Source organism: Lepisosteus platostomus, chromosome 5, assembly GCF_059453375.1.
Source record: "Lepisosteus platostomus isolate fLepPlt1 chromosome 5, fLepPlt1.hap1, whole genome shotgun sequence".
In the NCBI taxonomy this organism is placed as follows: domain Eukaryota; kingdom Metazoa; phylum Chordata; class Actinopteri; order Semionotiformes; family Lepisosteidae; genus Lepisosteus; species Lepisosteus platostomus.
Window position 1 is genome coordinate 42,505,204 of NC_142615.1, and position 27,605 is coordinate 42,532,808.

General features: G+C 50.2%; 2 protein-coding genes, 2 non-coding genes and 2 pseudogenes across 5 annotated transcripts in view; 2 read left to right on the forward strand and 4 right to left on the reverse strand.

Annotated features, from left to right (window-relative positions):
- Nucleotides 1-27,605, forward strand: part of LOC148666772 (scavenger receptor cysteine-rich type 1 protein M130-like) — a 361,406-nt gene that overhangs the window by 21,378 nt on the left and 312,423 nt on the right. The gene's annotated exons all lie outside the window — the stretch shown is intronic.
- Nucleotides 1,894-4,279, forward strand: LOC148666774 (zona pellucida sperm-binding protein 3-like). Of its 2 annotated transcripts, XM_088632493.1 has the most exons (9): nt 1,894-2,463; nt 2,565-2,680; nt 2,756-2,862; nt 2,940-3,114; nt 3,192-3,309; nt 3,508-3,608; nt 3,689-3,762; nt 3,930-4,112; nt 4,188-4,279. In XM_088632493.1, exons 1-9 carry the CDS (start codon nt 1,906-1,908, stop codon nt 4,193-4,195), a joined length of 1,440 nt encoding a protein of 479 aa, XP_088488619.1. In that variant the 5' UTR covers nt 1,894-1,905; the 3' UTR covers nt 4,196-4,279. The 2 variants fall into 2 exon arrangements, with proteins under 2 accessions (XP_088488619.1, XP_088488618.1); XM_088632492.1 differs by having other exon boundaries at nt 3,930-4,279.
- LOC148666775 (5S ribosomal RNA) lies at nt 19,342-19,460 on the reverse strand (annotated as a pseudogene).
- LOC148666776 (5S ribosomal RNA) lies at nt 19,998-20,116 on the reverse strand (annotated as a pseudogene).
- LOC148666777 (5S ribosomal RNA) lies at nt 20,654-20,772 on the reverse strand. Its single transcript, XR_015938373.1, has one exon. It is a non-coding gene; the product is annotated as a 5S ribosomal RNA (ribosomal RNA).
- LOC148666778 (5S ribosomal RNA) lies at nt 21,310-21,428 on the reverse strand. The gene has a single exon (XR_015937332.1). It is a non-coding gene; the product is annotated as a 5S ribosomal RNA (ribosomal RNA).

The following is a 27,605-nucleotide window of genomic DNA, read 5'->3' on the forward strand; positions in this document are numbered from 1 at the left end:
CCAGTCCCTCGACTACGCCTTCGCCTGTCGATTCTGTGCCTACGCCTGTACTACGCCTTCCCGGACTCGGGCCCCTGCCTGTTTACTCCGACTACGCCTGCGTCTCGCGCCAACCCTACCAAGGGCACCGCATTGGATCCCTATCCTCAGCAGTCAGCCCCTGCGTGACAGGTTCTGAGTGTCTTGGTTACATCCGTTTGTGTGTATAGATGAAAAAGCTATTGAAGAGCACCCCCACACCCCCCACCCGTCTCGGTGGAAGTTGCCATGTTCAAAAAATCCTAAAAAGATAATTAAAGTTGCACACAACAAAGCATGACTGTGAAAGGTCAGGAGGCCTGCCTAGTGAGCACAACACTTGATTACAGTAAAAAAAAACATTAAAAAATAAAGAAATGTTCCACAACTCAAAGCGAGGTTGTATAAGGTTAGGGAAATGTCTGGTGTAAAACACCTGGTTTCAGCACTGTGGCTGTTGTGCTTGAAGAGCTATTGACTCGTGAAGAGCACGATGTACTATCCCCATGTACCGCCTGTCTAATGGTGCCATATTGAAAAACTCATAAAAAAATAAAGAAAGGGGCCACAACCACAGCAAGGTTGTATAAGGTTCTGGGGGTTGTCTGGTGTGTAAAACACTTGGTTTCAGCAGTGTGGCTGTTGTATTTGAAATGCTATTGAGCCATGAAGTCGACCCGCCTATGGCACTATATTACCTGTAGTGTTATCTTCAGAAAATCATAAAAAAATAAAGAAAGGGGCCACAGCCACAGCAAGGTTATATAAAGTTAGGGGGCCTGTCTGGTGTGTAAAAAACTTGGTTTCAGCAGTGTGGGTGCTGTATTTGAAATGCTATTGAGCCATGAAGACGACCCACCCGTCCCAGTGTGTTACCTGTAGTGTTATCTTCAGAAAATCCTAAAAAAATAAAGGTTCCATAACCCAAAACAAAGCTGGGAATAGTCAGAGGACCTGCTTAGTGTGCAAAACACTTGCAGCATTGTGGGTGCTGTGGTTTAAATGCTATTGGTTTGTGAACAGAATACCCCTATCCCAGTGCATTGTGCCATATTAAATAAAAGCATAAGAAAAAGAGATTCAGAATGCAAAGCTGTGTCAGTGTTCTGTGTAAAAAATCGGTTTGAACATCATGGGAGCTGTTTTTAATAAGCTGCTGAGTAAAGAATATTTTAATCTTCCTGCTGTCAGTAGTATTTTCAATATAGTTGACCCTTACCTGAATTAAAACAGGGCGTAAAGGAAGGGTTTCAGAAATCAAACAAAGCTTTATTCCCGTGCTTACAGTCTGGGTAATGGGAGACTGCGCTGTTCTGCTTCCTATGGTCATATACGGGTTTTTCGCATGAAGCCGTATTGAACAGTATTTCTCGCGTTGTGAACGTGTGCACACAGCGGTCCCCCGGGTTCCAGTTCGTGCGTAATTACGCATCGATGAAAAACCGGAGGTTTAAAAAAAGATAATTAGCTCACTGATAGTTTGATGTAAAGGGTGTGGAAATATCCACAAGTCGTGGTCTTTAAAATGCATTTGGTTTGACGGCGTTCTGTGCTTCCATTGCGAAGATATGGACAAAAGAATATTCGTGCTTGGTCAAAAAAATGTCATAAAAACGAAAAAGTAAAGGCTGAGAAAGCATCCACAATGTATTTTATACACAAAACAAGCATTCTCGCAACTCTAAGAGGTTTCGTGAAAGCGCTACAGGCGTGCCAAAATCGTTTTCGAACTTCGAGCTAACTTTACCCCGGTGTGTGTGGTAGCATAGTCCTGCTAGTATAAAAACCTAGTCACCGCGTTCACACTTTATGTTCTCTTGCTTCAACACAGTTTGGTGGTTTATGTGTCTTACTTCTGTAGCAGTTTAGCGGGATGTCAATTTGGCGATGCGCTCGTTTCTCTTTGTGCTGTGCCTGTGCGCAGGGGCCGGGCTCCCCGCACTGATCTCCGCCGGACCGGCTGGCTGGGACTCTCGGGAATTAGCGCTCCAGGCCGACCTCCCGGCTCCTGAAGACGCAGCCCAGTCGGAGGATTTGAACCTGGCAGATGCGCCCTCCGAAGACCTGTCTGCAAGCGAGAACGACTCGCAGTCCTTGGCTCCCGACTTTCGCCGCCTTCCCGTGTCCAGAGACGCGTACTCGCCCTACTTCGACAAGGAGAAGATGAAGCCCGAAGCCGGCAGCCGCCCCTTACCCACCTACATCAAGAGCGTCCTGTTTCCTCCCCAGCGAGGGCGGCAGCCGGCTCGCCCGGCCATCGGGGGCACCCGAGGAGTGGCTGTGTGGTGCGACTCCAGCAGGATGTACGTGAGGGTCAGTCGGCTCCTGTTCGGCTTCAGCTGTCGGCCATCGGAGGTGACCTTGGGCAACTGCAGCGTCAGCCGAACCACACGCAGTTACTTCTACTTCATCTACGGGCTTCACGAGTGCGGCACCGAGCGATCGGTAAGCGGGTCTTCATCTACAGGCAGTGTATCGATGTGAGCTGTAGGGCCAGTATCGGGGTTGCCTTTCCTGGGAATATCCCTTCCTCTGTGACCCTGCAGGTTGTCCAGGGCCGCCTGGTGTACTCCAACACTCTCCGCTATGCCCCGCCCTCCTCCAGTGCACCTGTGCATCGCTTCATTCCCTTCTCTGTGCCTGTCAAGTGCTCCTACAACAGGTAGGCAGGGCTCTGCTGCTGCTGAGAAGCCGCTGGGAAAGTGTCCAGAAGCCCCTCATCCCCTCTGTCCTGCAGGTTCCACTACTCCTACAAGGTTGGCTATGTCCCCACGTGGGCCAGGAGAAGGACCTTCTTCAAGGACCTGAAGAACAAGCACAGCTTTGTCCTGCTCACCACCAACTGTAAGCTCCTTGAGCGAGTGGCTCCACCTGCCTGCAGGGGGTGCTGTGTGCAGGTGTAATGCTGCCTCTCTCTCCAGCCCACTGGGTCCGGCTCTCTCCCAAGGATGAGTACTTCCTGGGTCAGCCCATGTACTTCCAGGCCACTGCCTACTTTGCCACAGCGGAGCAGAGGCTGTACATCCACTCGTGTTACGTAAAGGAGAAACCAGACCAGCACTCCCAGCCCCGTTTCCCCGTGATCGACAACTTGGGGTACGGCCCCTTCTGGGAGGGGAGGTGGGCAGGAGCCCCGAGAGCCTGCAGGGGTTCATCCTTGTCCTTGTCCCCAGGTGCATGGTGGACAGCAAGGCAGATGGCTGCCTGTCCAGGTTTGTCCCCTCCAAGCAGAAGGATGTGCTCCGCTTCACAATTGATGCCTTCCTCTTCCAGAAGAAGCTGTCCAGGAAGGTACTGCTCTCAAAGGCTGCTCAGCCTTCTTGCTCTACTGATCCATTGTCTGCTTTTTCATCCATGATCTAGATGTGAACCAGACTGTGGCAGCTCTAGTGCCTAGAGCTGCCAGCTTGCCTTCACTGATGGCAGAAGGTCTTTCTCTGTCCCTCTATTGGCCTTGATCCCTTAATGCTGTGACCTTCCCTCTTGCAGCATGAAGTGACTGAGCTGTACATGCACTGTGTCATGGCTGTGGCTCCTGCTAAAGCAACACCAGGGACCAAGTCCTGCACCTACAACAGGGAGGCTAAGAGGTACTTCTGCAAGGAGCCTGCTGAGGGTGCCCTGGGACATGCCAGGTTTAGGCCTCACCTGTCCTCCTCCTCTCCTCCAGGTGGGAGGAGCTGTATGGTGACCATGAGGTCTGTGCCTGCTGTGAGTCCAGGTGTGCTGGCAGTTGGAATGAAGGTGGGTCTGGTTCTCTATCCCTTGTGGATGCATCTCTGCCCAAGAGACAACCATGCTTGGACAACTGAGGAATGATCCCGTGCTGGACAAAGGGACTGTTTAGATGAGTAGACTGTGGGTCTCTGGGTATAGCAGATCCCTCACTCCTGGGTGCTGCTTGTCCACAGGTACCAGGAGCCTGGTGACCAGTAGTCGGGTGGCTGTGGCACCAGTAGAAGCTCCTCTGGATGTGGGAGCTGACTGGACTGAGGATGAGGAAGGAGACCCTCAGAGCTCCAGTGAAGATGCTGAGAGCACCAGTGAGGATGTGGAGGGAGCAGAGGACTTTGGAGATGTTGGCCAGTGGACAGGTAGGGTCTGGCAGGAGGAGCTCCTGTAGGGGTGGTGTCCTGCAGTGTAGCTGGATTGTTCTCCTTCCTCCCCAGGTGCCTGAATGAAGGCTCCAGCCTGGCCCTTGTGACTCTCCTGCCTCCACTTGCCTTGTAATGGCAACATCTCAATAAAGCTGTGAAAGACCCTTCTGCCTGCCCTTGTTTCTTTATGGTTTATAGGTTTGAATGGGGTGGAGGAATTCAAGGGAAGTATTTGTGGGGGTTCCCCTTTCAAGAATGCTTCCCATATTGCTGCCAATGAGGACTGAAAATGGCTGGAGTAATAAAGCGTTGTACTGGGGGAAGATGGCCGCACTATTCCTTGGGCAGGTCATTGTGACTTTTTTACTGGGGGAGAGACAGAGGTGTTCAATATACTGGCAGTCCTCCTGTTTCCTAGAGGGGTAGTGCTTATGGAGTGTCAGTTGCTACTGTAGTGCCCAGTAAGAGTGAGATCTGATGTCCTATTCTAGGCTGCACAAACTGACTAAAAGAAACACAAGGAAGGGATTGTCAACAGGGGCTTGGTGTAAAGTAGGCCTTCCCTTCCTTAGCAGAGGAACAATTCTGGTGCCCAAACATCAGTGAATAAAGGTACAGTTAGAATCTTGGAGGTCTTGTCTTATGGGTGTTGGTTTCACAGTATTGGACAGTCACGGGAAGTATTAGGATTGAAATTGAAGATCCCAGTACTTAACTGGGAAGACAAGTGTTCACAACCTCCTCTACCAGCAGCACAGACTGTGTAGATTGAGACTGAACGCTTACTACACAAAGCCTCTCCCCTGTTTCAGTGTCCCATGTCATGAATTTCAAGTGAATCCTGGTCTCCCGTTGTGACTACCTATAATTTGCACAAATCCTGCTGGCCCACTAACACTGTTAAGTTTTAGCCCTACTGCAATGCCCTATTAAAGTTTCAAGGATTTAGGCTAAACTATTTTATATAATGGTTCCAAAGGTGGCTTTGCAAAGCACTTGAAATAATTACAATTAGAATACACAGGATAAAACAATTCCAATAGACAGAGGAGACCATGGATGGTGGTACTAAGAAAAGTAGAAGCAGAGTGGTAAAGAATGGAACCAGTTCAGTAAAGGCTCTTCTACAGAACAAGGTGTTGAGTCTGAATTTGAAGGAGTTTAGGGAAGGTGACTCTGGTATCCTTGGGGAGAGAGTTCCAGAGCTTGGGGGGATAACAGGAGAAGGCCTTGTCACTCATACAGTGTAGATGGGCTTGGGGGACAGTTAGGAGACCAGAATAAGAAGAGCGAAGGTTCTGAGGTGGGGAGTAGGGTGATAATAGATCAAACTGCTACTGAGGTGCAACTGAAATGTGACGGCATGTTCTACAATTTATGCAAGAAAGGGTAATGTTAGGCTTTTATGGACCGTTGGTACAACAGCAGTGCTCAAGGATTCATTTCTAATATTGAGGACAATGGGTTATATACCCATCGTTCTTACCAAAGGATCAGAGACCTTTTGCTATATAAGAAGACTCCTTTCCACCACTAATTTATACAGGTTTGGTTCATTTGGGTTTTATCAGTTAAACATTTAAGTGAAGTCATTGTCCTGCACGCGGCCGAGCCCGACACACGGTACCGTCTGGTTTCTGTCGCTGGGCGCTCACCCTGCGGTCCATATGGGTCCTAATGCCCCAGTATATGGTAGTGGCAATTTCCCTAAGGAAACAAATACTCCACATTAGTCTGAATGCCACATTCTTCATTGGTCCCATTACATCACAGAAAAACAAAACTACTCACTCTTTAATCTCGTCTAATCCAAGACGCTCCGAATATCACAGTCTTCTTTTAACACGCGTGCTGTGATTCCTCTATGTAGCAGAAATGACAACCGAGGAGCCGAGAGATTATTTCAGCATTTCGCGTCTGAACGGAAAACACAAACGACTAACTTGGAATGACTTGCTTTTGACGCTTTTCAAAGCGTTCTTTGTGCACGACGACTGCGCCACCAAGCAAACTACATAAATATGAGAAAACACGCAAGAGAGTTGTCACTCAGAGTGTCGAAGGGTCGATGTATACTGGGGCTCAGTTGAAATGCAACGCCAGGACTTTTCCGAATTATGTCACACGAAGAGAGCACAGCCCTTTCCGCCCTGCTGCGTGTGTCTCGGTAACTCGCTGTGATCGTATAGTGGTCAGTACTTTGCGTTGTGGCCGCAACAACCCCGGTGAACGAACGGCGCTTTACAGAGGAGTACTGCCTGACTGGATTGTTGATGAACGACAGAGGCCACTCCGACCTCTTCTCGGTTTTCTTCAATGACTTACTAAGGATCTTCTTCACATTCGCCCATGCAGGGGAAGCCAGTTACACCAAAGCAAACGCAGGAAAGTGCATTTCAAGCAGAGACCAGGAGGGACTTGTTTACACCGAGAGTGGGCGGAGAATGGAACAATGCGCCCAGCCCTGTTGCTGGAGCCGATTCTTGATGAGCTCTTGGGCTCACTAAGAGAACCCCGCTGGATGCTAATCTTTCTGTTGTTCTTGCAGGTCCTGCGCTGCTTTTGAGCCGACAGAGCTCGTCCTGGTCTGTCGGCACAGCCCAATTGCAAATGATCGGCTCCGCGTACAGAAGGAACGTGCGTTTGGTACAAGAGTGCACGAAGGCACCGGAAATACATTGGGAACAAATGACCGGTCGCTCAAGACGTCTGTGAAGTACAGGAGCGTGCAAAACGAGGCTGTTTCCTCCCGGTCTCGAACCAGGGACCTTTCGCGTGTTAGGCGAACGTGATAGCCGCTACACTACGGAAACCTGCAGGAACCGCTGCTGGTGTCTCGCTTGCGTTTCGGGCTAAGAAAGGGACGCGTCACTTTAGGCAGGGGGCGCTGGAGAGAGGAACAAAGGGCGCGATGAAACAAAATGATGAAACCCAGGATCAAACCAGGGACCTTTAGATCTTCAGTCTAACGCTCTCCCAACTGAGCTATTTCGGTGGTGCGCAAAGCCCACAGCCACCTGCTCCAGCCTTCCTGTGTTGCGGCATGAGCGCACCAAGAGGAGCGGGAGAGTGTTGCAGGAACGTCACTCAGAAGGAAAGGAACATGTGACCGGTCGCTCAAGACCTCTGTGAAGTACAGGAGCGTACAAAAAGAGGCTGTTCCCGTCCGGTTTCGAACCGGGGATTTTTCGCGTGTGAGGCAAACGTGATAACCGCTGCACTACGGAAACGGTGAGAAAAGGGGCCCACCAGCAGGGAGTATTCAAGCTTATTGCATTACTGCTCCCAACCAGTTGATATCAATTTAATTCCTAAGGCTTATGTACTTGTTTTGAGTATCTCATGTAGAAGTTGTAAACAAGTTCAATTACGAAACGGTCTAAATGAATGATATACCGAACTTATGTCCTCTTGATATGTGTAACTCTTTGTAACTGAATGAATTCTGATAACCCTTACGATAAGATCTGTTAGGTTTGCATGCATATTCTATATATTAACAAATGTATCCTCGTGTATTAGTACCTGTGTGTGCGTTGTTTGAGTTATGTCGCATGGTTGGATTCTAAGACCATTAAAATAATCAATTTTGTGATTTACTGCCACAAAAATAATTGTCCCAGTAAATGCCCAAACCCCTACAGAACTGGTGCTTCGTGAGAGAACACTACAACAGTGTGTGATATCCTGTCTCAGCCTGAAGAGCAGACAGCGAGCCTGTCTCTTAATAATACTAATAATACAGTGTGTGATTCCCTGCCCCAGCCAGAGGAACAGACAGTGAGCCTGTCTCTCAATAATAATACAGTGTGTGATCTCCTGTCCCAGCCTGGGAAACAGTCAGCCTCTCAATAATTATAATACAGTGTGATCTACTGTCCCAGCCTGAGGAACACACAGTGAGCCTGTATCTAAATAATAATAATACAGTGCGTGATCTCCTGTACTAGCCTGAGGAACAGACAGCGAGCCTGTCTCTCAATAATGATAACCTAGTGTGGAATGTCCTGTCCCAGTCTGAAGGACAAACAGTGAGCATGTCCCTCAGTAATAATAGAACAGTGTGTGATCTCCAGTCCCAGCAGGAGGAACAGACAGTGAGTCTGTATCTCAATACTAATAATACAGTGTGTGATCTCCTGTCCAAGCCTGGGGAACACTGAGGCTGTCTCTCAATACTAATAATACAGTGTGTGATATCCTGCCCCAGCCTGAGGAACAGACAGTGAGCCTGTCTCTCAATAATAATAATACAGTGTGTGATTTCCTGTCCCAGCCTGAGGAACAAACAGTGAGCCTGTCTCAAAATAATAATAATACATTGTGTTATCTCCTTTCCCGGCCTGGGGAACACTGAGGCTTTCTCTCAATACTAATAATACAGTGTGTGATATCCTACCCTAGCCTGAGGAACAGACAGTGAGCCTATCTGTCAATAATAGTAATACAGTGTTTGATCTCCTGTCCCATTCTGAGGAACAGACAGTCAGCCTATCTGTCAATAATAATAATACAGTATGTGATCTCCTGTCCCAGCCTGAGAAACAGACAGTGAGCCTGTCTCTCAATAATAATAATACAGCGTGTGATCTCCTGTCCCAGCCTGAGGAACAAACAGTGAGCCTGTCTCAAAATAATAATAATACATTGTGTTATCTCCTTTCCCGGCCTGGGGAACACTGAGGCTTTCTCTCAATACTAATAATACAGTGTGTGATATCCTACCCTAGCCTGAGGAACAGACAGTGAGCCTATCTGTCAATAATAGTAATACAGTGTTTGATCTCCTGTCCCATTCTGAGGAACAGACAGTCAGCCTATCTGTCAATAATAATAATACAGTATGTGATCTCCTGTCCCAGCCTGAGAAACAGACAGTGAGCCTGTCTCTCAATAATAATAATACAGCGTGTGATCTCCTGTCCCAGCCTGAGGAACAGACAGTGAGCCTGCCTCTCAATAACAAGCCAATGTGTGATCTCCTGTCCCAGCCTGAGGAACAGAGAGTGAGCCTGTCTCTCAATAATAATACAGTGTGTGATCCTCTGTCCCAGCCTGAGGAACAGACAGTGAGCCTGTCTCTCAATAATAATAATACAGTGTGAATTCCCATCTCAGCTTGTGGAACATACAGTGAGCCTGTCTCTCTATAATAATAATATAATGTATGACCTCCTGTCCCAGCCTGGGGAATATACAGTGAGCCTGTCTCACTATAATAATAATACAGTGTCTGATCTCCTGTCCCAGCCTGAGGAACAATGAGCCTGTCAATCAATAATAATACAGTATGTGATGTCCTGTCTTCGCCTGAGGAACAAAGAGTAAGCCTGTCTCTCAATAATAATTATTCAGTGTGGGATCTCCTGTCCCAGTCTGATGAACAGACAGTGAGCCTCTCTCTCAATAATAATAATACAGTGTGTGATCTCCTGTCCCAGCCTGAGGAACAAACAGTGAGCCTGTCTCAAAATAATAATAATACAGTGTCTGATCTCTTGTCCCAGCCTGAGGAACAATGAGCCTGTCAATCAATAATAATTCAGTGTGGGATCTCCTGTCCCAGTCTGATGAACAGACAGTGAGCCTCTCTCTCAATAATAATAATACAGTGTGTGATCTCCTGTCCCAGCCAGAGGAACAAACAGTGAGCCTGTCTCAAAATAATAATAATACAGTGTGGGATCTCTTGTCCCAGCCTGGGGAACAGTGAGCCAGACTCTCAATAATAATAATACAGTGTGATCTACTGTCCCAGCCTGAGGAACAGACAGTGAGTTTGTCTCTCAATAATAATACAGTGTTATCTCCTGTCCCAGCCTGGGGTACAGACAGTGAGCCTGTCTCTCAATAATAATAATACAGTGTGTGATCTCCTGTCCCAGCCTGGGGAACAGACAGTGAGCCTGTCTCTCAATAATAATAATACAGTGTGTGATCTCCTGTCCCAGACTGAGGAACAGACAGTGTGACTGTCTCTCAATAATTATAATAATACTGCGTGAGCTCCTGACTCAGCCTGGGGAACATACAGTGAGCCTGTCTCTCTATAATAATAATTCAGTGTGGGATCTCCTGTCCAACTCTGAGGAACAGACAGTGAGCCTGTCTCTAAATAATAATAATACAGTGTGTGATCCTCTGTCCCAGCCTGAGGAACAGACAGTGAGACTGTCTCTCAATAATAATAATACAGTGTGTGATCTCCTGTCCCAGCCTGAGGAACAGTGAGCCTGTCAATCAATAATAATAATACAGTGTGTCATCTCCTGTCCCAGCCTGAGGAACAGTGAGCTTGTCTCAAAATAATAATAATACAGTGTGGGATCTCCTGTCCCAGCCTGGGGAACAGTGTGCCAGACTCTCAATAATATTAATAAAAATAATAATACAATGTGATCTACTGTCCCAGATTGAGGAACAGACAGTGAGCCTGTCTCAATAATAATACAGTGTGTGACCATCTGTCCCAGACCGAGAAAAAGATAGTGAGTCTGACTCTAAATAATAATAATACAGTGTGATCTACTGTCCCAGCCTGAGGAACAGACAGTGAGTTTGTCTCTCAATAATAATAATACAGTGTGTGATCTCCTGTCCCAGCCTGAGGAACAGTGAGCCTGTCAATCAATAATAATACAGTATGTGATGTCCTGTCTCAACTTGAGGAACAGAGAGTAAGCCTGTCTCTCAATAATAATAATACAGTGTGGGATCTCCTGTCCCAGCCTGGGGAACAGTGAGCCAGACTCTCAATAATATTAAGAATAATAATACAGTGTGATCTACTGTCCCAGCCTGAGGTACAGTGAGCCTGTCAATCAATAATAATACAGTATGTGATGTCCTGTCTCAACTTGAGGAACAGAGAGTAAGCCTGTCTCTCAATAATAATAATACAGTGTGGGATCTCCTGTCCCAGCCTGGGGAACAGTGAGCCAGACTCTCAATAATATTAAGAATAATAATACAGTGTGATCTACTGTCCCAGCCTGAGGTACAGTGAGCCTGTCTCTCAATAATAATATAGTGTGTGACCACCTTCTGTGGTCTGTTTCAAATCCGCCCGCGATGAGACACCGAGGAGAAATGAAGAGCCCCAGTCGCGCTAGAAAATCACCAGGGAAAGAGACTTTCAATGTAGGAAAAAAAAGTCGTTAGTAACAGACATAATATGTTTGTTTTGTTTTTTTAATCGCTGCGATGTGTGACTAAGCTCATACGACTAAGAGTTGCCCCCTTTGTCTAGATCTGGTAACCTGCTCGTCGCTGGTGGGCCAGATCGTGTCCCCCGTCACTACACTGGGGCACTAAGACCCACACAGACAGCAGGGTGAGTGCCCCCTGCTGGCCCCACTGAGAGGTCGTATCCCACCTCCTCCGCTCTCTGCGAAAAGCAGTATCTTCAGGCCCTGACATCCCACCCCTGCCACTCCCTGCGTAAAGAAGTGTCGTATGGCCCTGACATCACACCCCCACCACTCTCTGCGGAAAGCACTGTCGTATAGCCCTGACACCCAACCCTCCACTCTCTGCATTAAGCACTGTCGTATAGCCCTGACACCCACCCCTCCACTCTTTGAATAAAGCAGTGTCGTCAGGCCCTGACATCCCACCCCCGCCACTCTCTGTGTAAAGTAGTGTCATATGGCCCTGACACCAATCCCTCCACTCTCTGCATAAAGCATTGTCTTATGGCCCTGAAACCCTCCCCTCCACTCTCTACATAAAGCAGTGTTGTCAAGCCCTGACATCCCTCCCCCGCCACTCTCTGTGTAAAGCACTGCTGTATGGCCCTGACATCACACCCCCACCACTCTCTGCGGAAAGCACTGTCATATAGCCCTGACACCCACCCCTCCACTCTCTGCATAAAGCAGTGTCGTCAAGCCCTGACATCCCACCCCTGCCACTCCCTGCGTAAAGAAGTGTCGTATGGCACTTCCGTATAGCCCTGAGACCCACCCCTCCACTCTCTGCGTTAAGCTGTGTTGTCAGGCCCTGACATCCCACCCTCGCCACTCTCTGTATAAAGCACTGCTGTATGGCCCTGACATCACACCCCCACCACTCTCTGCGGAAAGCACTGTCATATAGCCCTGACACCCACCCCTCCATTTTTTGCATAAAGCAGTGTCGTCAAGCCCTGCCACTCTCTGCGTAAAGAAGTGTCGTATGGCCCTGACATCCCACCCCCACCACTAACTGTGTAAAGTAGTATCGTCAGGCCCTGACATCCCACCCCTCCACTCTCTGCATAAAGCAGTGTCGTCAAGCCCTGACATCCCATCCCCACCACTCTCTGTGTAAAGCAGTGTCATATGGCCTTGACATCCCACCCCCACCACTCTCTGTGTAAAGCACTGTCGTATGGCCCTGACATCACACCCCTACCACTCTCTGCGGAAAGCACTGTCGTATAGCCTTGACACCCACCTCTCCACTCTCTGTGTAAAGCAGTGTCATCTAGCCCTGACATCCCACCCCCTCCACTCTCTGAATAAAGAAGTGTCGTATGGCCCTGACACCCACCCCTCCATTCTCTGCATAAAGCAGTGTTGTCAGGCGCTGACATCCCACCCCTCCACTCTCTGCGTAATGCGGTATCGTCAGGCCTTGACATCCAACCCCCGCCACTCTCTGCGTAAAGCAGACATGTTACAGACATTTACAACAAAGACATATTATAAAATATTGACATATACTGTAGGCGGCTGGAGCATTATTGGGAGACAGACTCACTGTTCCTCAGGCTGTGACAGGAGATCACATACTGGGCTGCCAGATCAACTGAGTTCCCTCCTCCCTCTCCCAGTAGGATTGGGACCCATTGTGATTCTGGCAGGTGTGGGAACTCTGGGATTAGATTTCTGAATTTCGGGAAGAATGTTTCTCTAATCCCAGAGTATCTGTCACAGTGCAGTAGGAAGTGCACCTCTGTCTCTATTTCTCCCCGCTGGCAGTCGGAGCACAGCCTGTCCTCTCTGGGCAGCCAGGTCTGCCTGTGTCGCCCAGTTTCTATGGCCAGGTTGTGGTCACTGAGCCTGTACTTCGTTAGGGTCTGTTTCTGTTTATTTTTTATTTTGGTCAAATATTCAGCTAGTGTGTATTGTCTGTTTAAGGTTCTGTAGCATTCCAGTTTATGTTGTGTTTGTGTGTGTGTGTCCCAGTGTGTGAGATATTGCTGTTTGATCTGTGCTGTGATGTGGTTGAGTCTGGGTTGTGGTGCTCTAGCAGTGCTGTCCTGAGGCTGGTTAGTGTCGGTGTCACTCACTGCGAGTGTGATCTCAGCAGAGTCTCTGTACTCTTGGGACACTTGACTCACCTGTCTCTCTCTTTCTCTCCCTGTGCTGTCTCTCTCCTGCCCCCTCTCCCTCCTCGGACTCCAGCTGGAGGAGGTCCAATCACCACCTCCTGTGAGACAGAAGAAAAAGAAGGTGGGTAATGCTCTGATCCTCTCTTTACTCCTGTCCAGTGTCCAGTCAGTGTCCAGTCAGGGTGTCTGTATGAACCCCTCTCTCTCTCAGTGCAGTGTTCATGTACTGGAGTGTCCAGTCAGTGTGTCTGTATGAACCCCTCTCTCTCTCAGTGCAGTGTTCATGTACTGGAGTGTCCAGTCAGTCAGGGTGTCTGTGTGAACCCCTCTCTCTCTCAGTGCAGTGTTCATGTACTGGAGTGTCCAGTCAGTGTGTCTGTATGAACCTGTCTCTCTCTCAGTGCAGTGTTCATGTCCTGGAGTGTCTAGTCAGTGTGTTTGTATGAACCCCTCTCTCTCTCAGTGCAGTGTTCATGTCCTGGAGTGTCCAGTCCGACTCTTAACGTGACTCTCCTGTCTCTGCTTCAGAAGCGCTGTTGCGTCTTTTTGAAGTCCTTGAGCTGTATGTCAGTTGAGACAGAAGATCAGGACGAGCCGATGGAGGCGCCGGAGACCGTAGCTCAGGAGAGGAAGAGCGAGGGAGAGGAGGAGCAGGCTGCCGGGAAGGACAAGAAGAGGAAGAGGAGGTGCAGGTGAGCAGACAGGGGGGCGCCGCCCGGTCGTGTCTGTGATTCAAGGAGGAGTCTCCTCTTGTTGTTTGATGTCATGGTGACGTCTGTGTCTATGTCCCTCACACCTGCAATAACAATATTCTTTCCAGGTTTCTTTCCTGGTTCTGTGCCTGCTAAGATCTGGACTGGACTGGACTGGACTGGACCGGAGCTGAGGGACACCAGACGACTGGACTGGAGCCTAGGGACAATAGGCTGGACTGGACCGGAGCTGAGAGACACCAGACTGGACTGGACTGGAGCTGAGGGACCCCAGACTGTGCTGGACCGAAGCTGAGGGACCCCAGTCTGGACTGAAGCTGAGGGACCCCAGACTATGCTGGACCGAAGCTGAGGGACCCCAGACTGTGCTGGACCGAAGCTGAGGGACCCCAGACTGGACTGGACCGAAGCTGAGGGACACCAGACTGGACTGGACTGGAGCTGAGGGGCCCCAGCCTGGACTGCACTGGAGCTGAGGGGCCCCAGTCTGGACTGGACTGAAGCTGAGGGACCCCAGACTGTGCTGGACCGAAGCTGAGGGACCCCAGTCTGGACCGAAGCTGAGGGACCCCAGTCTGTGCTGGACTGAACCTGAGGGACCCGAGACTGTGCTGGACCGAAGCTGAGGGACCCCAGTCTGGACTGCACTGGAGCTGAGGGACACCAGACTGGACTGGAGCTGAGGGGCCCCAGACTGGACTGGACTGGAGCTGAGGGACACCAGACTGGATTGGACTGGAGCTGAGGGACACCAGACTGGACTGGACTTTTGTAAAGCATCAATAAAATGTTTTTAAAAAACATCTGTTTAGCTTTTGGTTTTTTCCCTCCCCCCCCAAGGTTGCTGCTGGGAGAGGTGTGAGTGGGGCCAGCAGGGGGCGCTCTCACCCTGCAGTCTGTGTGGGTCCTGATGCCCCAGTATAGTGAAGGGGGACACTGGACTGTAAACAGGCGCTGTCCTTCGGATGAGACGTCAAACCGAGGTCCTGACTCTCTGTGCTCATTAACAATCCCGGGGTGTCTCTGGAGAAGAGTAGGGGTGTTACCCCAGTGTCCAGGCCTGATTCCCCCCCTGGTCTTGACCCATCATGGCCTCCTTATCACCCCCCCTCTCTGAACTGGCTCCATCCTTCTGCTCTCCTCCCCACTGAGAGCTGCTGTGTGCTGAGCAGACTGGAGCATCATCCAGGTGGGGGCTGCACACTGGGGGGGCTGGAGGGGATCACCCTGACCTTGGAAGACCTCTGAGGGGAGGGTCCAGACTTATTAATTATTATTATTATTCGTGCTGCACTGGGCTTCAGTCCTGGCAGTGAGAGGGGGACTCTGTGATCAGGACAGATACTTATGACTGTCTAATAATACACGATACAAATGGAAAACAGGGTAGCGCTGTAGTCCCTTCGAAACGTTTTGAACTGCCAGAAGAAGTTTTCACAACCCGGACTCGTGAAGGTACAGGTCTTCTCCCTTCGTCCGGAGTAAGGTGAGAGGTCACCCCCTCGGGGCACAGTATCCCCGATGCACCCCCCCACCACCACCCAAAACGACACACACTTCTGTGACGATTGGGAGACCCCGGTTCAACCAGCCCCGGCGGTGGAGGAAACGACCCGCTGGAGAGAACACGCAGACTCCACACAGAAGGGTCACCTCTGCATTTATTCCAACAGCAAAACAACACCAGAGAGAAACGGTCTCCGAAAGATAAGCGCACACCGGGAAAAACACGACGGGGTCATTACAAATGGGAATAGGAGTTCTTTTTTTCTTTTCCGGACGTCAGTTGTATCGTGTCCTGTTGATTTCTCCCGTTTCGAACGGAGTTTAATGTCGCGTTTCTACTTTATTAGAGAGAGGCACTGAACTTCGGGGAACGTGACATCCACCCAGTATTACTAGTAGGTTGATAAATATAAATGTTCTTTTTCCCCCCATATGATACCTCGCGAAATATAACGATGGCCAACTCCTTAAGTCGAAATTTAAACCCTTCTCACACTACAAGACAGTCCGTCAACATCGCCGCGGCCCGAAGCGCGACCTTCGGTATGACGTTGGCGGAAAAGGGGGTAGGGTAAGTACGTCACAGCCGGGGGAAGCCCCTATTACGTGAGAGGGGTGCGGCGGGCGACAAGCCCCCGGGGGCGAAGAGAAGTTGATTTGCGTGGGGTGTGGAAACACTACACGACCGGGCAAGCGAGCCGTTTTTTTTTTGTTTCGTTTTTTCCAGAACATCAGAACAACCGCAGAGATGACCATCGATCCACCTCCAGACGTTTCCTTTTTTGTCCTCTTTGGCCTCCAAAATAAAAAAAAAACTGGGATCCATCATGGCGTTGCCAAATTAAAACGTCAACCACTTTTCGGGCTTTCGTGCTGTCCATGATGAAACCGTCATGGTTGTGTAAGCATACGTTACGTCACAAACCGGCGGCGCTCGGAGTGTCGTTACGTTTTTGAAATGGCACGTCAGACAAGATCTCTGACAAGATCTCCGAAAAAACCCCAAGCTGTAAGATTCAATTTCAATTCAGTTTTTTCTATATAGCGCCTTTCACAACAAGAATGCCCCAAGGCCCCGAACAAAGGAGTTGTTCCACACCCCCGCCACCCTCTGTGTACAGTAGAGCCCACTGTACTGACTGGAGGAGCTCACCCAGCTGTGTCTGGAGAAAGGCTTTTGGGCTAATTGGCTTCTGGGAAAACTGGCCCTGGTGTGTGTGTGTCCTGTGATGGAGTGCTGTCCTGTCCAGGGTGTGTGAGTGAGTGTGTGTTTGTCATGTGATGGACTGGTTCCTGTCCAGGGTGTGTGAGTGTGTGTGTCTGAGTGTCCTGTGAGGGACTGGTGTCCTATCCAGGTTGTGTGTGTGTGTCCTGTGAAGGACTGTTGTCCTGTTCAGGGTGTGTGAGTGTGTGTGTGTGTCCTGTGAGTGACTGGTGTCCTGTCCAGGGTGTGTGAGTGTGTGTGTGTCCTGTGATGGACTGGTGTCCTATCTAGGGTGTGTGTATGTCCTGTGATGGACTGGTGTCCTGTCCAGGGTGTGTGAGTGAGTGTGTGTGTGTCCTGTGATGGACTGGTGTCCTATCTAGGGTGTGTGTATGTCCTGTGATGGACTGGTGTCCTGTCCAGGGTGTGTGAGTGTGTGTGTGTGTCCTGTGAGTGACTGGTGTCCTGTCCAGGGTGTGTGAGTGTGTGTGTGTCCTGTGATGGACTGGTGTCCTATCTAGGGTGTGTGTATGTCCTGTGATGGACTGGTGTCCTGTCCAGGGTGTGTGAGTGAGTGTGTGTGTGTCCTGTGATGGACTGGTGTCCTGTCCAGGGTGTGTGAGTGTGTGTGTCTGTGTGTCCTGTGATGGACAGATGGTACCAAGCCTGGACACCCATGAGACACTGGCTTCCTCAGAAGACTCTCACGGAGGGCACACTGTCCCTAACCCGGGTCCAGAAGAAACTACAGTGATCTTTAATTCCTGCGCCTCAGAAGGGTTTATGACGTCTATGTCCGGCGCCCGCGACCGTGGACCGGCGGTTTGGCGTCGCGCTCCGCAGCTCGAGCTTCGGTGCGAGGCAGGGCGGGAGGGAGTCGATGTGGCCTCGGCGCCATCTTTGGTGGTGAGTCAATTGTGACCGTTGCGGTACAATAAACCTTTTCCCACCCCGTCCAGTATTTCTGTCGCGGCCCACGTCCCTTACAATCGACAAACTATAAAAAAACAGTAGCCCTTCGCAACATTACACGCCATTTTTTTTATTTTAAACGTCCGCTAGATACGCAGGTGGCTCGATACCTGTCTTATCCTCGCCGGCGTCTTTATACCGGCAAGTGAATTTTATTTGGGGTCCCTCAGAATTGGGTGAATGGCGGTGAATGGATTTTCTGAGTAACCGTGTAGCGACTAACGTAAGGAAAAAAAAGTTGTCTTTCCCTACGAAGACGTTTTGGTACAGGACTTTCTTTAAATATCAGTTGTGCATAGCGTTTTACAAAAAGTTGATGATGATCTTGGAGATAATTGCAAAGGAAAATTGAGATAACTACCAAAACATTACGTGTGAAACGACAGGACAGAACTTTGAACCCACAAAGAAACAAAGGTATGAAATATTGCCTCGTCATGGGGGGTTGATAATTGTAGTAAGTGTTCCTAATTTTCGTAAAGAAATGTATATTATGGGAGTCACACGTGAGATTTAGTGTATATACGTTTCATATTGTGCATATATACGGGGTTAAAAAGTGGAATGAGTATGATTATAAACTCGTGTGTCCTATAATCAGATAATTTTTGAACAAGCTTTGATTAGACAGGTAAAAAACAACATCAGATCCTTTTTTTTAATATATTCTCACGTCTGAATATCAGCTTCTCCCTTCTGGCCAACATTTCAGGGCTCCCAGGTGTAGATCCCAAATTGAAACAAATTTTAATTTGTTACCTAGTTAAACAGTTAATAGAAGTGAGTGACCAGGGTAAATAAAGGTGGGTCAGTGTAAACTGTTTATTCTGGACCAGACTTCGTCATGTGTGATATGTCATGACTTCTTATATTAAGTTTTATCTTTATATTTAGTTCTACATGTGTAATAGATGCGATGTGTGTCCATAAAAAGGTTTCTCCAGGGGAAAATCAAGTTGGTTTTAAAACCGTGTTTCCTTTTTAGGGTACGTTTGCATTCCAAGTGTGAAGTTTTTGCCTTTTTATCATATTTGGGATGTGAATCCGTGGTATTTTTGCTGAGACAAGTTGCCTTTCTTATACGCGGAGGGATCTGCTCGTGAGATGTCCGCTTGGTCCATTTCTGAGCTCAGTATAAGGTGTAGAAAGCATGACTGTCATCATAACCCGCCTCTCACCCAGGTGTGGAATAATGTTGTGACTATTGCTTCAGCAATAACATGCTGATTGCATGTTTCTAGATGGGTATAACAGAGATCTCAACTACTGAGGGGCCTTATTAATAAAGTCTCCACAGTCGAAGCGCTATGTCTCTTTTCAGCTGGCGATAAACCTTTCTTCGATCCTTTGCGGACTTGTAAAACTGTTCCTGATCAGAATAAAAAACGCTCACGCTAATACACAAGCAGCCGTGTCTCGCCAAAGCTGACAAATAAACAGACGGACAAGCCGCACTGCACGTGTGAACAGGGGAATGAGCGAGCGAGCGGGGATAGGGCGCCTCCTGCGCTTAAAAGCTTACAGCACCTGGTATTCCCAGGCGGTCTCCCATCCAAGTACTAACCAGGCCCATCCCTGTTTAACTTCCAAGATCCGACGAGATCAGGCGTGCTCAAGGGGGTGTGGCCGTAAGCGAGAGCAAGGCTCGCTGACACCCTTCTTATTGAGAGGACAGCTCTGTCACCTCTTTTACAACGCTGCTTTTTTTCCCTTGCGTTTTTCTCTTCTTCCCACGTTCTCTCTCTTCACTGCCTTCGTCCCCGCTCTATTTCACTTCAGCCTTTCACTCTTGCTTCCTTCCAATGAGGACGGAGCTGTGGGAGAAAGGGCGCTATAGAGGATCGCTGTGGAGAGCTGCTGCTGTGCTTTGACATCTGAGCTCTGTGGAAAACGATCTCAATACAATTCTGAAAAACGCGACTCTCCGAACGCCAGCCGAACAAGTCTCCACAGCCGAAGCGCTGTGTCTCTTTTCAGCTGGCGATAAACCTTTCCTCGATCCTTTGCGGACCTGTAAAACTTCTCCTGATCAGAATAAAAAACGCTCACGCTAATACACAAGCACCCGTGTCTCGCCAAAGCTGACAAATAAACAGACGGACAAGCCGCACTGCACGTGTGAACAGGGGAATGAGCGAGCCAGCAGGGATAGGGCGCCTCCTGCGCTTAAAAGCTTACAGCACCTGGTATTCCCAGGCGGTCTCCCATCCAAGTACTAACCAGGCCCATCCCTGTTAAGTTTCCGAGATCAGACGAGATCAGGCGTGCTGAAGGGGGTGTGGCCGTAAGCGAGAGCAAGGCTCGCTGGCACCCTTCTTATTGAGAGGACAGCTCTGTCACCTCTTTTACGACGCTGCTTTTTTTCCCTTGCGTTTTTCTCTTCTTCCCACGTTCTCTCTCTTCACTGCCTTCGTCCCCGCTCTATTTCACTTCAGCCTTTCACTCTTGCTTCCTTCCAATGAGGACGGAGCTGTGGGAGAAAGAGCGCTATAGAGGATCGCTGTGGAGAGCTGCTGCTGTGCTTTGACATCTGAGCTCTGTGGAAAACGATCTCAATACAATTCTGAAAAACGCGACTCTCCGAACGCCAGCCGAACAAGTCTCCACAGCCGAAGCGCTGTGTCTCTTTTCAGCTGGCGATAAACTTTTCCTCGATCCTTTGCGGACCTGTAAAACTTCTCCTGATCAGAATAAAAAACGCTCACGCTAATACACAAGCACCCGTGTCTCGCCAAAGCTGACAAATAAACAGACGGACAAGCCGCACTGCACGTGTGAACAGGGGAATGAGCGAGCGAGCGGGGATAGGGCGCCTCCTGCGCTTAAAAGCTTACAGCACCTGGTATTCCCAGGCGGTCTCCCATCCAAGTACTAACCAGGCCCATCCCTGTTTAACTTCCGAGATCAGACGAGATCAGGCGTGCTCAAGGGGGTGTGGCCGTCAGCGAGAGCAAGGCTCGCTGGCACCCTTCTTATTGAGAGGACAGCTCCGTCACCTCTGTTACGACGCTGCTTTTTTTCCCTTGCGTTTTTCTCTTCTTCCCACGTTCTCTCTCTTCACTGCCTTCGTCCCCGCTCTATTTCACTTCAGCCTTTCACTCTTGCTTCCTTCCAAATAGGACGGAGCTGCGGGAGAAAGGGCGCTATAGAGGATCGCTGTGGAGAGCTGCTGCTGTGCTTTGACATCTGAGCTCTGTGGAAAATGATCTCAATACAATTCTGAAAAACGCGACTCTCCGAACGCCAGCCGAATAAGTCTCCACAGCCGAAGCGCTGTGTCTCTTTTCAGCTGGCGATAAACCTTTCCTCGATCCTTTGCGGACTTGTAAAACTGTTCATGATCAGAATAAAAAACGCTCACGCTAATACACAAGCACCCGTGTCTCGCCAAAGCTGACAAATAAACAGACGGACAAGCCGCACTGCACGTGTGAACAGGGGAATGAGTGAGCGAGCGGGGATAGGGCGCCTCCTGCGCTTAAAAGCTTACAGCACCTGGTATTCCCAGGCGGTCTCCCATCCAAGTACTAACCAGGCCCATCCCTGTTTAGCTTCCGAGATCAGACGAGATCAGGCGTGCTCAAGGGGGTGTGGCCGTAAGCGAGAGAAAGGATCGCTGGCACCCTTCTTATTGAGAGGACAGCTCCGTCACCTCTTTTACGACGCTGCTTTTTTTACCGGGGTAAAGTTAGCTTGAAGTTCGAAAACGATTTTGCCACGCCTGTAGCGTTTACACGAAACCTCTTAGAATCGCGAGAATACTTGCTTTGTGCATAAAATACATTGTGAATGCTTTCTCAGCCTTTACTTTTTCGTTTATATTACATTTTTTGGACCAAGCACGAATATTCTTTTGTCCATATCTTCGCAACGGAAGCACAGAACGCCTTCAAACCAAATGCATTTTAAAGACCACGACGTGGATATTTCCACAGCCTCTACATCAAAGTATCAGTGAGCTAATTATCTTTTTTTAAACCTTCGGTTTTTCATCGATGCGTAATTACGCACTAACTGGAACCCGGGGGACTGATGGATACACAAGTTCACAACGCGAGAAATACTGTTCAATACGGTTTCATGCGAAAAACCCGTATATGACCATAGGAAGCATAACACCGCAGTCTCCAATTACCCAGACTGTAAGCACGGGAATAAAGCTTTGTCTGAATTCTGAAACCCTTCCTTTGCGTCCTATTTTCATTCAGGTAAGAGTCAACTATATGCACAATACAAGTAATAGGTTTATTCCATGCTGAAAAAAAGAAGAAAGAGAACACAACGGAAATCGAGCCCAGTAGTGGCGGGATCTGTACAGTGCATGTCGCAGCGCTTCAATGTGCTTCCTGATGTCCTACCCCGAGAACAGAAAAGACAGCATCCACAGCAACAACAGCTCAGGTCTCTGCACAGGAGAGCCTGGGGCGGCGGAGAGCTGTGATTGTGCAGACCTTGAGGTGTCACCTCTTTGTCTGCTTTCCCGCCCCCCCTCCGCCCAAGCTCTGCTCCAAAGTAGCCCGGCAACCCCTCACACCTGCACCTTTCACAACCTAAGGTGTGGTCATGAGACACCCGTGGGGTGTTGTTCTGTTCTTGCTAATTGTTTCCTGCCCGTCGCAGGCAGGAGTCCATGCGAGGAAGATGCGCTGGACAGAGCTCAGAGGGCGCACCTGGGTGGCTTTCCTTCTGAGTGACGTTCGTGCAACACTCTCCCGCTCCTCTTGGTGCGCTCTTGCCGCAACACAGGAAGGCTGGAGCAGGTGGGTGTGGAGAGTGTTAAAGGTCCCTGGTTCAATCCCGGGTTTCAGCGTTTTGTTTCATCGCGCCCTCTGTTCCTCTCTGCAGCTCCCCCTTCCTAAAGTGACGCTTCCCTTTCTCAGCCTGAAACACAAGTGAGACATGAGAAGCAGTCCCTGCAGGTTTCCGTAGCGTAGCGGCTGTCACATCAGCCTAACACCTGAAAAGTCCCTGGTTCGAGACTGGGCAGAAACAGCCTTGTTTTGCACGCTCCTGTACTTCACAGAGGTCTTGAGCGACCGGTCATTTGTTGCCAATGTATTTCCGGTGCCTTCATGCAGTCTTGTACCAAACGCACGTTCCTTCTGTACGCGGAGCCGATCATTTGCAATTGGGCTGTGCCGACAGACCAGGACGAGCTCTGTCAGCTCAAAAGCAGCGCAGGACCTGCAAGAACAACAGAAAGATTAGCATCCAGCGGGGGCCTCTTAGTGAGCCCAAGATCTCATCAAGAATCGGCTCCAGCAACAGGGCTGGGCGCATTGTTCCATTCTCCGCCCACTCTCGGTGTAAACAAGTCCCTCCTGGTCTCTGCTTGAAATGCACTTTCCTGCGTTTGCTTTGGTGTAACTGGCTTCCCCTGCATGGGCAAATGTGAAGAAGATCCTTAGTAAGTCATAGATGAAAACCGAGAAGAGGTCGGAGTGGCCTCTGTCGTTCATCAATGATCCATTCAGGCAGTACTCCTCTGTAAAGCGCCGTTCGTTCACATCGATTGGCTTTTTTTTGCCTTCATTAGTGCAAGCAGTAAAAGCAGTAATAGCAGATGCCCCTATTCTGCCATGACCCGGATTCGAACCGGGGTTGGTGCGGCCATACGACAGAAAGCAGTGTCGTCAAGCCCTGACATCCCTCTCTCTCCACCTCCTCTCTCTACCTCTCCCTACCCCTCTCTGCTCTCTCTCTCTCACTCTCACTCTGGAGTTTATTTTCCAGACAGAAATCCAGCTCCGTCCCTGCTGTGGAAGATTGGTGATGCAGGATGAGAGCCCCTAACTGAGAGCACTGCAGCGGCAGGTTCTGTGGTCTGTTTCAAATCCGCCCGCGACGAGACACCGAGGAGAAATGAAGAGGCCCAGTCGCGCTAGAAAATCACCAGGGAAAGAGACTTTCAATGTAGGAAAAAAAAGTCATTAGTAACAGACATAATATGTTTGTTTTGTTTTTTTAATCGCTGCGATGTGTGACTAAGCTCATACGACTAAGAGTCGCCCCCTTTGTCTAGATCTGGTAACCTGCTCGTCGCTGGTGGGCCAGATCGTGTCCCCAATCACTATACTGGGGCAATAGGACCCACACAGACCGCAGGGTGAGCACCCCCTGCTGGCCCCACAGAGAGGGAGAGGTAGAGGTAGGAAGAGAGGTAGGGAGGGGAAAAGGGAGAGGTAGGGAGAGAGGTAGAAAGAGGGAGAGGTAGAGGTAGGGAGAGAGAGGAGGAGTACAAATTCAAGCAGAGGCCTGATTGGAGCACTGTTGTATGGCCCTGACATCAATCCCTCAACTCTCTGCATAAAGCAGTGTCTTATGGCCATGACATCCCACCCCCACCACTCTCAGTGGAAAGCACTGTCGTATAACCATGACATCCCACCTCCACCGCTCTCTGCGAAAAGCAGTATCTTCAGGCCCTGACATCCCACCCCCGCCACTCGCTGTGTAAAGCAATGTCGTTTGGCCCTGACATCCCACCCCCGCCACTCTCAGCATAAAGCAGTGTCTTACGGCCCTGACATCCCACCCCTGCCACTCTCTGCATAAAGAAGTCACACCTTCCCCTCAACTCTCTGCAGAATGCAGTCTCGTCAGGCCCTGACATCCCACCCCTGCCACTCTCTGCCTAATGAAGTGTCGTATGGCCCTGACACCCACCCCTCCTCTCTCTGCATAAAGTAGTGTCGTCAAGCCCTTACATCCCACCCCCGCCACTATCTGCGTAAAGCAGTACCTTCAGGCCCTGACATCCCACCCCCCCCACTCGCTGTGTAAAGCAATGTTGTTTGGCCCTGACATCCCACCCCCGCCACTCTCAGCATAAAGCAGTGTCTTACGGCCCTGACATCCCACCCCTGCCACTCTCTGCATAAAGAAGTGACACCTTCCCCTCAACTCTCTGCAGAATGCAGTCTCGTCAGGCCCTGACATCCCACCCCTGCCACTCTCTGCCTAAAGAAGTGTCGTATGGCCCTGACACCCACCCCTCAACTCTCTGCGTTAAGCTGTTTTGTCAGGCCCTGACATCCCACCCTCGCCACTCTCTGTATAAAGCAGTATCGTCAGGCCCTGACAACCCACCCCTGCCACTCTCTGCATAAAGAAGTGACACCTTCCCCTCAACTCTCTGCAGAATGCAGTCTCGTCAGGCCCTGACATACCACTCCTGCCACTCTCTGCATAAAGCAGAATCGTCAGGCCCTGACATCCCACTCCTGTCACTCTCTGCCTAAAGAAGTGTCGTATGGCCCTGACACCCACCCCTCCACTCTCTGCGTTAAGCTATGTTGTCAGGCCCTGACATCCCAACCCCGCCACTCTCTGTGTAAAGCAGTGTCATATGGCCCTGACATCCCACCCCCACCACTCTCTGTGTAAAGCACTGTCGTATAACCCTGACACCCACCCCTCCAATCATTGAATAAAGCAGTGTCGTCAAGCCCCGACATCCCACCCCCGCCACTAACTGCGTAAAGTAGTATCGTCAGGCCCTGACATCCCACCCCTGCCACTCCCTGCATAAAGAAATTTCGTATGGCCCTGACATCACACCCCCACCACTCTCTATGTCAAGCACTGTCGTATAGCCCTGACACCCACCCCTCCACTCTCTGCATAATGCAGTGTCGTCAAGCCCTGACATCCCACCCCCGCCACTCTCTATGTAAAAAAGTGTCGTATGGCCCTGACACCCACCCCTCCACTCTCTGCGTAAAGCTGTGTTGTCAGGCCCTGACACCCCACCTCCGCCATTCTCTGTGTAAACAGTGTCATATGGCCCTGACATCCGACCCCCACAACTCTCTGCGGAAAGCACTGTCATAAAGCCCTGACACCCACCCCTCCTCTCTTTGAATAAAGCAGTGTCATCAAGCCCTGACATCCCACCCCCGCCACTGTCTACGTAAAGAAGTGTCGTATGGCCCTGACACCCACCCCTCCACTCTCTGCGGAAAGCACAGTCATATAGCCCTGACACCCACCCCTCCATTCTTTGCATAAAGCAGTGTCATCAAGCCCTGACATCCCACCCCCGCCAATCTCTACGTAAAGAAGTGTCGTATGGCCCTGACATCCCACCTCCACCACTAACTGCGTAAAGTAGTATCGTCAGGCCCTGACATCCAACTCCCGCCACTCTCTACGCAAAGAAGTGTCGTATGGCCCTGACACCCACCCGTCCACCCTGTGCTTAAAGCAGTGACGTCAAGCCCTGACATTCCACCCCCTCCACTCTCTGCGTAAAGCACTGTCGTATGGCCCTGACATCCCACCCCCGCCACTATCTTCGTAAAGCAGTATCGTCAGGCCCTGACATCCCACCCCTGCCACTCCCTGCGTAAAGAAGTGTCGTATGGCTCTGACATCACACCCCCACCACTCTCTGCGGAAAGCACTGTCGTATAGCCCTGACACCCACCCCTCTACTATCTGCAGAAAGCAGTGTCGTCAAACCCTGACATCCCACCCCCGCCACTCTCTACGTAAAGAAGTGTCGTATGGCCCTGACACCCACCCCTCCACTCTCTGCGTTAAGCTGTGTTGTCAGGCCCTGACATCCCTCCCCCGCCACTCTCTGTGTAAAGCACTGTTGTATGGCCCTGACATCACACCCCCACCACTCTCTGCGGAAAGCACAGTCATATAGCCCTGACACCCATCCCTCCACTCTCCGCATAAAGCAGTGTCATCAAGCCCTGACATCCCACCCCCGCCACTCTCTACGTAAAGAAGTGTCGTCTGGCCCTGACACCCACCCCTCCACTCTCTGCGTTAAGCTGTGTTGTCAGGCCCTGACATCCCTCCCCCGCCACTCTCTGTGTAAAGCACTGTTGTATGGCCCTGACATCACACCCCCACCACTCTCTGCGGAAAGCACAGTCATATAGCCCTGACACCCACCCCTCCACTCTCCGCATAAAGCAGTGTCATCAAGCCCTGATATCCCACCCCCGCCACTCTCTACGTAAAGCAGTGTCGTATGGCCCTGACACCCAGCCCTCCACTCTCTGCGTTAAGCTGTGTTGTCAGGCCCTGAAATCCCTCCCCCGCCACTCTCTGTGTAAAGCACTGTTGTATGGCCCTGACATCAAACCCCCACCACTCTCTGCGGAAAGCACAGTCATATAGCCCTGTCACCCATCCCTCCATTCTTTGCATTAAGCAGTAACGACAAGCCCTGACATCCCACCGCCGCCACTCTCTACGTAAAGAAGTGTCGTATGGCCCTGACACCCACCCCTCCACTCTCTGCGTTAAGCTGTGTTGTCAGGCCCTGACATCCCACCCCCGCCACTCTCTGTGTAAAGCAGTGTCATATGGCCCTGACACCAATCCCTCCATTCTCTGCATAAAGCAGTGTCTTATGGCCCTGAAACCCTCCCCTCCACTCTCTGCATAAAGCAGTGTCGTCAAGCCCTGACATCCCTCCCCCGCCACTCTCTGTGTAAAGCACTGTCATATGGCCCTGACATCACACCCCCACCACTCTCTGCGTAAAGCACTGTCGTATAGCCCTGACATCCTACCCCCACCACTCTCTGTGTAAAGCAGTGTCATATGGCCCTAACATCCCACCCCCAACACTCTCTATGTAAAGCACTGTTGTATCGCCCTGACATCCCACCCCCGCCACTCTCTACGTAAAAAACTGTCGTATGGTCCTGACATCCCACCCCCACCACTAACTGCGTAAAGTAGTATTGTCAGGCCCTGACATCCCAATCCCGCCACTCTCTGTGTAAAGCAGTGTCGTATGTCGTATGTCGAGG

What these genes read in the sequence shown, in the direction of transcription:
- LOC148666774 (XM_088632492.1), top strand. Translation starts at nt 1,906, where the DNA reads ATGCGCTCGTTTCTCTTTGTGCTGTGCCTGTGCGCAGGGGCCGGGCTC. An exon ending in CCCGTGATCGACAACTTGGG is followed by an intron (nt 3,115 to 3,191) that starts GTACGGCCCCTT and finishes CCTTGTCCCCAG; the next exon opens with GTGCATGGTGGACAGCAAGG. An exon ending in TGCTGGCAGTTGGAATGAAG is followed by an intron (nt 3,763 to 3,929) that starts GTGGGTCTGGTT and finishes GCTTGTCCACAG; the next exon opens with GTACCAGGAGCCTGGTGACC.